Source organism: Lathyrus oleraceus, chromosome 5, assembly GCF_024323335.1.
Source record: "Lathyrus oleraceus cultivar Zhongwan6 chromosome 5, CAAS_Psat_ZW6_1.0, whole genome shotgun sequence".
NCBI classification, from domain to species: Eukaryota; Viridiplantae; Streptophyta; class Magnoliopsida; order Fabales; family Fabaceae; genus Lathyrus; species Lathyrus oleraceus.
Genome location: NC_066583.1, coordinates 289,238,835 through 289,250,535, shown reverse-complemented (window position 1 = coordinate 289,250,535; position 11,701 = coordinate 289,238,835). Strand labels below are relative to the sequence as shown.

Below are 11,701 nucleotides of genomic sequence, written 5' to 3'. Positions count from 1 at the left end.
TGCATCAAAGGTGTTAATCGCCATAAAAGGTAACTGTTATATAACTGAGTATGCCTCATTCTTAAGGATCGACTAAAGGGAAGGTTTTGTTTTTCGCTGCGTTTTGTGAATGCAATTTCCCTTCACATAAACCACCTCAAGGTAGCCTCCTTGAATGTTTGGGACATGAGTTTGCACTTCAAAGAATCGGATGCGTCAATGATCGTCATTTGAGTGTTGATTACGAAGGTTTTCTCTTAGGGGTCGTTGTTCTGATCAAATTTCACCAGTGATGGTGATTTGAAGTTCTCTAGTATTGGAGCGCCCCAAATCTCATCTGAGAGAGGTTGGGGATCCATAACTTCGTCTTCTATATGGAAATCTTTATGTTACCGCTCTCAGGGGGCTAGGACATTCGCCTCCAAAGTTTGATTGGAGCAGCGTAACTCCTTCAAGGCAACACATATCTCTGCTAAGGTTTCTTGGTCGTTGTGGCGGCGCTCCATCGTGTCACCATGCTGAAGAGGATGGATGAAACGGTTGAAAGTTGGTTTTGAGTATGGTCTAGGTTAGTTTTATCGAGATCCTTCGGTGCCCGCCAATTATACTTCTGAAATACAATAAGGGGAGAGTGTGCTCACATGTTTGATAGCGAAAGATTTTGTACCAGAGTTTGATGAAATTAGTGAATCTATCTTCAAACCCTAAAGTTGGAGTATTTATTGAGGGTTCCTTGAGCCGGACAAGAAGGAGAGAAATTGCTTTTCCTAGCTTCCGATGGATACGAGGAACAATTTATGGGGAACAATTTTTCCCTTTGACTATCCTTCCTTAAACCAATATCCTTTAGACACCTTATAGTTCATGAGTGATAAATCAGTGGAATATGGATCTGAGTTTGGGTTGGACGATCCGACCAAATTGGACGACTTGGAGTGCACCCGCCTAGTGTTCCAGAGCTTCAATTGGCCTGCTTTACCATTTTAATATTACTTTTTCTCTTTTAAAGTGGAAACCACTAGGATTCCATTAGAGCTTCTTTACTACATCCACTCCACTTTTTAAATTAGTGCAGATTCCACTCTCGCGTAAACAATAACACACCAACCCCATATCTTATCCTCCAATTATTATTCATTCATTCATTCTCATTACAAAACAATACTGTGTGAGTGAGTGAATAGATAGTGGAGAACACTAATGGATGATTCCAATTACCTGTTTCCTATCGGTATGCGTATTCTTGCAGTTGACCATGATCCCACTTGCCTTCAAGTTTTAGAAAATCTTCTCCAAACATATCAATACCATGGTCTGCTTTTTTCCCCAGATTCGTATCTGTTTTTTTCTTTGTTGTTTTTCATGTTCATGCACAATTTTATGTCCGATTTATGTGTATATCGTCTTAATTATGAGAGTAATTGATTGGATGTTGCAGTAACCACGACTAATGAAGGAATAACAGCATTGGCTATGTTGCAAGAAAACAAAGACAACTTTGATCTGGTAATCATTGATGTGCACATACCAGACATGGATGGATTTAAGCTCCTTGAACTAGTGGGAGTTGAGATGAACCTTCCTGTCATAAGTGAGTGCTGTTCATCTTTTTTTTTTCTATCTCAATGATTGTTTTGGTGAACCTTTGTTGTTATAAATTCTTTGATTCCAGTGTTGTCTGCATGTCATGATACGAAGCTGGTGATGAAGGGAATTTCCCACGGTGCCTGTGATTATCTACTGAAACCTGTGAGATTAGAGGAGTTAAAGAACCTTTGGCAGCATGTAATTAGGAGGAAGAACCCCCGAGGAGTTGTTTGGTCTGTCGAATTGCACCGCAAGTTTGTCGCTGCTGTTAATCACCTAGCCATTGACAGTATGTTTTATTGTTCTTCACCCTACCTACAATTCAATAACATTTTTTGTATCTTATCAATTTCTTCATGTTATACTAGATAAGATTAGAAATGTTACGAAGTTTTTCATTACTGAATTTGAGTGTGAGCCTAATGATTCATGATGATGTTATTTTTACTGGCAGAGGCGGTACCAAAAAAAGTTCTCAATACCATGAATGTCGAAAATATTACAAGGGAGGACGTAGCCAGCCATCTCCAGGCATTTTTCTAATTCTTCACTCTTTAGTTTAAATTGTTTAATATAAGTTAAATCATTCCTTTCACTGAATGTTTCTTTTTTATGAAATGGTTGCAGAAGTATAGGCTTTATCTGAAAAGAATTAGCTGTATTGCAAACCTGTAGTATAGTGCCAGCCTTCGATGCAAATGAAGCATGATGGATTGGTTGAGTTTTCTAATAATCTTGGTTCAGTGGAATACTTGGCGGGTTCAATGATGGAACAGCTAATAACATTTGTGGAAATTAATGTGTGTTTTTCCATAGATGATGATTATGTAGGATGTGTGGATGTGGTGCATGTATTTGGTTTCCTTATTTGTTGTAATACTCTGGTCAAGTGCGAGTTAGTGTGTGTTTTACTATTTGGACCTTATTTATAAGAAGAAGAAAATATTTCATGTTTATGAAAAATGATATTTAAGTATTCAACTATTAATTTAGGTTTAATTAAATTGTTATTCATTAACAATATTAAGGAATTGATGTAGAGATAATTTCGGAATAAAGACATTAAATTTTTTAAAATTTGTTGATATTTACTTATATAGTTAAGGTCAAAATTTTAAAAGACGACTTATAAATAAGGTTGAAGGGAGTACTATGTCTAAATACGGGATAAAATACATAGAGAAAAGGAGGAAGGTGATCTATGTTGGAAAAAACCAGAAATGGAGTGGTGAAAAACAGTGTGTTTGGGAAAGATGAAGATGATAATGTGAATAGAGAGAGATAGAGAAATAGAGAAAGATTGAGAGAATTGAATCATATGGCATTAACCTTTCAACTATGACATACAATGTCTATTTATAGGGTACAAATTGGAACCACAAACAGGCCCAAGAATAACAGAAAAAACAGAATTGCAAAAACAGCTTATTTCCAAAACACCTTATCCAATAAGTTGTTTTCACTGCAGTGCTTTTTAAAGCTTCTATCAAGCATTTGAATTATTAAGGACTTCCAATACACCACCTTAATTCAAATGCTCCACACTCATCATGCTCAACTTCTTCACAAGTCTCTTGAACACATTACTTGTCACGCCTTTCGTTAACAAGTCTGCGACTTGTTCTTCGCTTCTGCAGTACCCTAAACGCAACTGTCCGGAGCTCACCAATTCTCTCAAATAGTGGAATCGCATTTCAATATGCTTGCTCCTCCCATGTGCTATGGGATTCTTAGCAAGGTTTATCGCTGAAATGTTGTCCACAAGTAGCAAAACAGCCCCATTTCTACTGCTGTCCAACTCCTTACATAGATTCACCAGCCACACAGCTTGGCATGCACACATCGACGCTGCTATATACTCGGCCTCGCAAGAAGAGAGGGCTACAACCGGTTCCTTTTTCGAACACCAAGAGATTGGTGCCTTACCGAACATAAAGAGATACCCCGCCGTAGACTTTCGATCATCCTTATCTCCGCACCAATTGGAATCGGTGTATCCGAGTAACTCACAACTTCTGCCCATGTCGCTTGCCGGAAACAAAATTCCACAACCAAGAGTACCTTTCACATATCTAAGGATCCTCTTAACTGCTGCCAAGTGTGATACCTTCGGCCTCTCCATGAATCTACTCGCAATACCGACACTAAACCCCAAATATGGCCGCGTATTGCACAAGTAACGCAATGATCCTATCAATCTCCGGTATTGAGTAGGATCCACATCTTGTTCTTCTTCACTCTTGGACAGCTGTAATCGTGTCTCGGCTGGTGTTGTGGCAGCATTGCAATGCTCCATATCACACCTCTTCAGAATTTCCATGGCATACCTTCTTTGGTGCATGAGCAGTCCCAATTTTGTCCTTTGGAACTCTATGCCTAAGAAGTATTTCATGATACCAAGATCACTCATTTCAAATTCCTTCGTAAACTCTCCTTTGAACTTTGAAATGTTCTTTTCACAGTTGCCGGTAATCAACAAATCGTCCACATAAAGACAAAGAATGATTACTCCCTCACTTGCATCCGGTTTCACATAAACTCCATGTTCGGATACGCATTTCTTGAAACCAACATCGCTAAGAAATCCATCTATGCGTTTGTTCCAAGCTCTTGGAGCTTGTTTCAAACCATAGAGTGCCTTCCTCAACTTATAGACCTTTGCCTCTTGATTTTTGATCACAAAACCAGGTGGCTGTCTCACATATACCTCCTCATCAAGTGGACCATTCAAAAATGCAGATTTGACGTCCATTTGATACAACGGCCAGCTGTTGTTATTTGCCATCGCAACAACTAACCGAATGGTTTCATGCCTTGCAACTGGAGCAAACACTTCATCGAAGTTTATCCCTTCCTTTTGCAAAAATCCCTTCGCTACTAATCGAGCTTTATGCTTGATTATCTCGCCTTTTGGATTCGCTTTCACTTTGTAGACCCACTTCACACCTATCACCTTTTTACCTTTCGGTAAATCAACCAACATCCAAGTATTGTTCTTCTCAATCGAATTCAGTTCTTCTTTCATCGCACACATCCACTTTGGATCGCTTAATGCCTCCTCCGTATTCACCGGTTCGGATTCGGCCATTAGAGCGAAGTGAATAAGATCACCCTTATTGTTGATCTCGCTATCTCGGAATAATTCACAATCACGGAGTCTTTGAGGCAATCCTTTTTGCCTTGTTGGTCGTCTACTTGATTCACCTGTTTCGGTTACAAAAGGTTGTTGTACAGTACCTTCAGCAGGCTGAGAATTCAAATTTTCCTGCATGAAATCGATTTCACCTTGAGGCAAATCGATTTCAACCTCACCAGAACCAGTTCCAGCAGCTCCAGAATGCTGATTTTCCTGCATGAAATCGATTTCATCTTGAGGCAAATCGATTTCCTGAACTGATATGGCAGATTTTCTGCTGTCAAACTGCCGAAACTCGTCCACGATCACATCTCGACTTATCACAATCTTCTTGTTACTCATATCAAACAGCTTGTAGCCTCCGGTAGGATGATAACCAACCAGCAGCATCATTTCACCCTTGTCATCTAATTTCTTTCGAATCTGACCCGGAATATGTCGAAACGCTACCGAACCGAAAACACGCAAGTGACTCAAACTTGGCTTGTGTCCACACCATACCTCTTCTGGAGTAACCTTGTCCAGCTTCTTTGTAAGACACCTGTTTATCAAATAAGCAGCTGTAGAAACAGCTTCTCCCCACAACTCTTTCGGAAGATTTTTCGCTTTCAACATGCTACGCACCATGTTCATAATCGTCCGATTTTTTCTCTCGGCAACACCATTTTGCTGAGGCGTATAGGGTGGTACAACCTCACGCACAATACCCTCATCGTCACAATAACTCCCAAATTCCCTCGAAGTAAATTCTCCTCCTCCATCGGTTTTGAGAATTTTGAGTTTGTGACTACTTTGTCGCTCAACCATGGATTTAAATCGTTTGAACATATCAAACACCTCATCCTTCCTCTTGATTAGATAAATCCACAGCTTCCTACTGAAATCATCAATAAACGTGACAAAGTAGCGGTTACCTCCATACGAATTGACTTGCATCGGCCCACACACGTCCGAATACACCACCTCAAGAAGATGCTTGGTCCTATGACCTGTATCCTTGCTGAAAACACTCTTGTGTTGCTTCCCTTGAACACATTCAACACACAACTCAGTTGGAACCACGATTCTTGGCAGCCCGGTCACCATACCATGTCTATGCAACGCGTCGAGGTCTCGAAAATTGAGATGACCAAGACGGTAATGCCACAACCACTCCTCACGACTTGCCGCTGTAGCTAAACATCGATGCTCCATTACTTTCAATGCTATCTTGAAAGTTCGATTGGCAGCCATCGGTGCTTTAAGTACCAAAACTCCCTTTCGGTCCAAAACGCGCAATACCTTGTTTTCCATGCGAATAATATAATCTTTCTCGAGTAGTTGGCCAATGCTCAAGAGATTACATTTGATTCCTGGAATGTACAGCACATCCTTGATCAATGAACGACCACCATCTTTCTTCACGATCAAGACATCTCCAACGCCATCGACGGATAACGTCGTATCATCGGCAAATCTCACTTTATTCTTCGTGGCTTGATTGATCTTGACAAACCAATCCTTTCTTCCCGTCATATGAGTCAAACAACCAGAATCCAAGTACCACTCATCGCTACTTTGAATTCCATCTCGAACCGTTATCATTGCGTTTTTCTCCGAACGCGTTTCTGCAGAATTGTCTGCACTGCTGCCACTGCTGTCCAGCCCTTTTCTCATGCCATAATTCTCTTCCGTGATCATCACAAGAAACGTATTATCATCATTCGCTTCTTCCCTAGCAAACTTCGCCTCATCCGCGCAATTTTCTCTTCGTTTCGCGTGGCAATACTTTGCGAAATGCCCAAGCTTTTGACAATTGTAACACTTCACGTTACTTTTGTCGAATGGCTTGTGGGTTCCTTGATCACCCTCCTTGGAGCTTCCCTCACCTTTTTTCCCCTTTGAATTTTGTGAATCTCTACCACCAAAATTCTGGAAATTGGACTTCCCTCTCGGATGCCCTTTCCTCTCCGATCGTTTACTCTTCTCATGAAGTCGCGCTTGCAATGCTATTTCCGACTTCGCTTTATCGTTTCCCCTCTCATCCATTCGTTGTTCATGAGCTTCTAATGAGCTTTGAAGCTCCTCCTTCGACAACAATGATAAATCCTTCGATTCTTCAAGCGCAACGACAATATTGTCGAATCTTGGCGTTAAAGAACGCAAGATCTTCGACACAACATTCTGCTCTACCGTAGCTTCCCCGCACGACTTGATTTGATTCACCACACGCGTAATACGCGTCACATAATCGTTTATCGACTCCTTGTCCTCCATTTGCATTAACTCGAACTGTCGCTTGTGAGTTTGTAACCTCACCACTTTGGCTTTGGCAGCCCCTGCATAAGCCTTCTCAAGAATCTCCCACGCTTGCTTTGCGGAATCACAATCGCCTACTTTTTCAAAGTTGTCACCATCGACACAAGAATGGATCAAGAACAGCGCTTTGTAATCCTTCTTCTTCTCTTCTTTGAACGTAGCCTTTTGAGCATCCGTAGCTCCTTCGACGAGAGATGTAACACCATCTTTGATCACCTCAAGAACGTCTTGATAGCCGAACAAAACCTTCATTTGCTTCGCCCATTTGTCGTAGTTTTTCGAGTCAAGGATTGGAAGATTGGTAGGTATTTTATCGTTTGAAACGGACATGATTGCAGCGGAATTGGATTAGAACCAAAGCTCTTGATGCCAAATGTTGGAAAAAACCAGAAATGGAGTGGTGAAAAACAGTGTGTTTGGGAAAGATGAAGATGATAATGTGAATAGAGAGAGATAGAGAAATAGAGAAAGATTGAGAGAATTGAATCATATGGCATTAACCTTTCAACTATGACATACAATGTCTATTTATAGGGTACAAATTGGAACCACAAACAGGCCCAAGAATAACAGAAAAAACAGAATTGCAAAAACAACTTATTTCCAAAACAACTTATCCAATAAGCTGTTTTCACTGCAGTGCTTTTTAAAGCTTCTATCAAGCATTTGAATTATTAAGGACTTCCAATAATCTAGAAATTAAAAACCTAAAAGCTTTTAATTTATCTTTGCTAAAAAAATGGCTTTGGCGAACGAGAAACGAAAAAGAGAGTCTTCGAGCAAAAGAGTTATCTAGCAAGTGTGGTGATCTGATTGTTAGCTTAAATTCGAATGCGAGTAAAGGGTCGGAATGGTGGAGAGACATCCAGAATGATGAGAAAGATATTTGGGGATTTATGGTGGATTGGTTTTTGGAAGAATTAGTTAGAAAGGTCGGTAACGGAAAAACACATTTGTATGGTTAGACCTTTGGCATGAAGGGAAATTTCTCAAAAATAGCATACCATGCCTTGTTTGCATAGCACAAAATAAATTTATAACACTGCAGAAGCATTTCCTTGAAGAGGAGATGGACCAGAACGATATTGGAGGAGATCCTTGTCTACTGAGGAAAGGGTAAAAGGAGTGATCCTCAAAGAGCATATTAGGAAAGCTAAGCTGACACCCAATAAGGAAGATAGTTGGGACTGGTATAAAAATGGATATTTTGTTAGAGACGCTTAGAGGATAATAATAAATGGAACAAATTATATTATGGATAAAAATTTATATGTCGCTTGGAATGATTATGTTCAATCCAAAGTTGTAGTGCTGGTTCGGAGACTTCTCCAAAATAAGCTTCCAACTAGAGTTAATTTGATCAAAAGAGGTGTTTTTGAGTGTGATTATTCTGAGTGCCCTTTCGAGTGCGATATAGAGGAAAGTGAAACTCATTTATTCTTTGACTGCCAATTGAAATTAGAGTTATGGCAAAAAGATTCATAAATGACTGAAAGTACATCCTACCTTCCTAATTATGCATGAATACATATTTATCAATTTGCAGGTCTATTTGGAAATGAAAAAGTTAAGATAGAAAGGCTTAATGTCATTTGATTCTCCGATATATGGACAACATTGAAAAGGTGTAACGAGAAGACTTTCACAAACAAAGTAATACCAGTGGATACTTGGCTTGAAGATGTCAAACTGACGTCTTGGAATTTGATCAAAAGTAAGCTAGCCAGTTTTAATTACTCAATTGATCAATAGATAGTCAATCTGATGGAGTGACTCGAAGCCTGAAGCAGGTTTTTCTGTTGACATTAGTGCGTGGGGGAAATCTATGGCTTAATTATGAGGGAGTGCCAATGATTTTGTGATATTTTAGGGTTTCATGAACTGACTGTTACTAATCTCCTTTCATTCAATATATATTTTCCTTTTGGGCTCATCGCGACGCTTATTAGTTCAGCAGTAGTTTTCTTTGTATATGAAGCAGTTGAGAGCACTACTAAAGAGGCATACTTCATGTGGAAGTTCAGAAATTTTATTAAAGATTGGAATCATAATTGTGCAGAAACCAGTTCCAATTGTTTCATAGTGTGATATTTGGATCGCCTAAAGAGGTCTGCAGCGGTATCACCGAAGTAGCTTCTCTCTTTCTAAACTTGCAACTGTTTCACTAGCTTGGGGATGTGAGAGGGTTGTTTTGGAATCACTTTTGGGGCATCAATCCTTGATTGTTTGGTAGTTTTTGTGCTCAGAGAATTGGTTTGGTGGAGCCTGAGTATGAAGTCAAGTTTGCAATAGATTTAGTACATGGTAACAGAACTATGTACATGGCTCCATATAGGATGTCTGCATCAGGACATGTTATGGCCATTATGAGTATGCGTTTATGACTTTTGGTACGTCTAATGCACCAGGAGTATATGAATACGATTTTTCACCCTTATTTGAATCATTTTGTCATGGTGTTGATATATGATATCCTGGTGTATTCCAAGTCAAATGAAGAGTATGCAGAACATCTGAAAGTTGTGTGCAAACCTTAAAAGACAAGAAGTTATATACTAAGTTGTCCAAGTGTGAATTTTGGTTAAGAGAGGTGAGTTTCCTTGGTCATGTAATATCTAGTGGTGGAGTAACAGAGGATCCATCTAAGGTGGAGGTGGCGTTACAATAGGAAACACCTAAGTCGATGACTGAAGTCAGGAGTTTTCTGGGTTTGGCTAGTTATTATAGGAGATTTATAGAAGGTTTCTCGAATTTGGCTTTTCCCATGACGCAATTGACCTAGGAGGATCAAGCTTGTGTGTGGGATGTTAAGTGTGAAGAGAGTTTTCAAGAGCTCAATAAAAGGTTGATGTATGCGTCAATCTTGATTCTACCAAACCCAAGTGATTCTTTTGTGGTTTATTATGATGCATTTAAACTTGGATTAGGTGATGTGTTTATACAGAAGGGCCAAGTGGTAGCTTATGCTTCTAGGTAACTCAAGACCCATGAAAGGAATTATCTTACCCATGATTTAGAGTTGGCAGCAATAGCTTTTATGCTTAAGGTCTGGAGGAGTTACCTTTATCGGTTGATGTTTGAGGTTTTCAACGACCATAATAGTCTGAAATATCTATTTGACCAGAAGGAATTGAATATGATGAAAAGAAGATGGCTAGAATTTTTGAAGGATTATGACTTGGAGTTGAACTATCACCCAGGCGAAGCTAATGTAGTGGCGGATGCGTTAAGCAGAAAACCATTGCATATGTCAGCATTAATGGTCAAAGAAATGGATTTAATTGAACAATTCAGATATTTAAGTTCTGTATGTGAGATAACATCAAGAAGTGTGAATTTAGGTATTTTTAAGTTAACTAGCACTATACTAGAAGAAATCAATGAGGGTCAGAGATTGGATTTGCATTTGATAGACCAATTAGTACTAATCAATCAAGAGAAGGGAATGAACTTCAAAATGGATGATAAAGGGGTTATGAGGTTTTGAGACATAGCTTGTGTGTTAGACGTATTGGAACTTAAGAAGAGGATTTTGGTAGAAGGTCATATGAGTGGTTTGAATATTCACCCAGGGGCCACAAAGATGCATCAGGACCTTAAGAAGATGTTTTGGTGGCTATGTATGAAGAAAGATGTTGCATAATTTGTATACTCTTGCTTGACTTGTCAGAAGTAAAAGATAGAACATCATAAGCCATTTAGATTGATGCAGCCTTATAGTATTCATGAGTGGAAGTGGGACAATATATCCATGAATTTTATAGTGGGTTTGCCTAATACCGCTAAAGGGAGTGATTCGATATGGGTTATAGTTGATAGATTGACTAAGTCGACTCATTTTATTTCGATAAAGATCACTTACCCATTGTAGAAGCAAGCCTAGATTTATATAGATGAGATAGTGAAATTGCATGGGACTCCCTCTAGCATAATTTCAAATAGTGATCCGAGATTTTGGGAAATTTTGCAAGAGGCATTAGGAACAAAACTTAGGTTGAGTTCTGCTTATCATCCACAGACTGATGGTCAGTCGGAGAGAACTATAAAGTCTTTAGAATATTTGTTGAGAGCTTGTGTTCTAGAGCAAGGAGGTAATTGGGATAGTTGCTTACCACTGATTGAGTTTACCCATAACAATAGATTTCATGCTAGCATCGAAATGGCACCTTTTGAGGCCTTGTATGGTCGGAGGTGTATGACAACCTTGTGCTGGTATGAATCGGGTGAAAGTGTTGTGCTGGGACCTGAAATAGTACAACAGACTATCGAATAGGTTAAGATGATTCAGGAAAAGATGAGGGCATCGCAAACCATCCAGAAGAGTTAGAATGACAGGCGTAGAAAAGCCTTCGAATTTCAGGAAGGAGATTATGTGTTCTTGAGAGTCATTCTGGTGATTGGGGTTGGGAGGGCGTTAAAGTCTCGAAAGTTTATTAAACCAAACCAAACAACATTATGTTACAATCCAAATTTCACTTATCCCACATCCAACTCAAAACTCAAACCTATTATGTCTTAACCTTAAAATTATGAATGATTTTCTCTTACTCACACTTAAGGTTTCAGTTTCAACCTTCTCAAATCTCTCATAATAATATCACGCATTCTTCCCATCGTCTTTATCATGTACGTCTCGTCTCTTCTACTCTAATCTCTCCTCTCTTATGTTCTTTCTTTTTATCTTCTCATTTTTGCACTATT

General features: G+C 39.3%; 1 protein-coding gene across 1 annotated transcript; it reads left to right on the top strand.

The window, feature by feature from the left end:
• Positions 1–975: 975 nt before the first annotated feature.
• On the top strand, positions 976–2,542 carry LOC127083971 (two-component response regulator ORR24). Its single transcript, XM_051024336.1, has 5 exons — positions 976–1,291; positions 1,418–1,570; positions 1,652–1,855; positions 2,021–2,097; positions 2,194–2,542. Exons 1-5 carry the CDS (start codon positions 1,180–1,182, stop codon positions 2,239–2,241), a joined length of 594 nt encoding a protein of 197 aa, XP_050880293.1. The 5' UTR covers positions 976–1,179; the 3' UTR covers positions 2,242–2,542.
• Positions 2,543–11,701: the final 9,159 nt, after the last annotated feature.

What these genes read in the sequence shown, in the direction of transcription:
- LOC127083971 (XM_051024336.1), top strand. Translation starts at nt 1,180, where the DNA reads ATGGATGATTCCAATTACCTGTTTCCTATCGGTATGCGTATTCTTGCA. An exon ending in CCAAACATATCAATACCATG is followed by an intron (nt 1,292 to 1,417) that starts GTCTGCTTTTTT and finishes TGGATGTTGCAG; the next exon opens with TAACCACGACTAATGAAGGA. An exon ending in TAATCACCTAGCCATTGACA is followed by an intron (nt 1,856 to 2,020) that starts GTATGTTTTATT and finishes TTTTACTGGCAG; the next exon opens with AGGCGGTACCAAAAAAAGTT.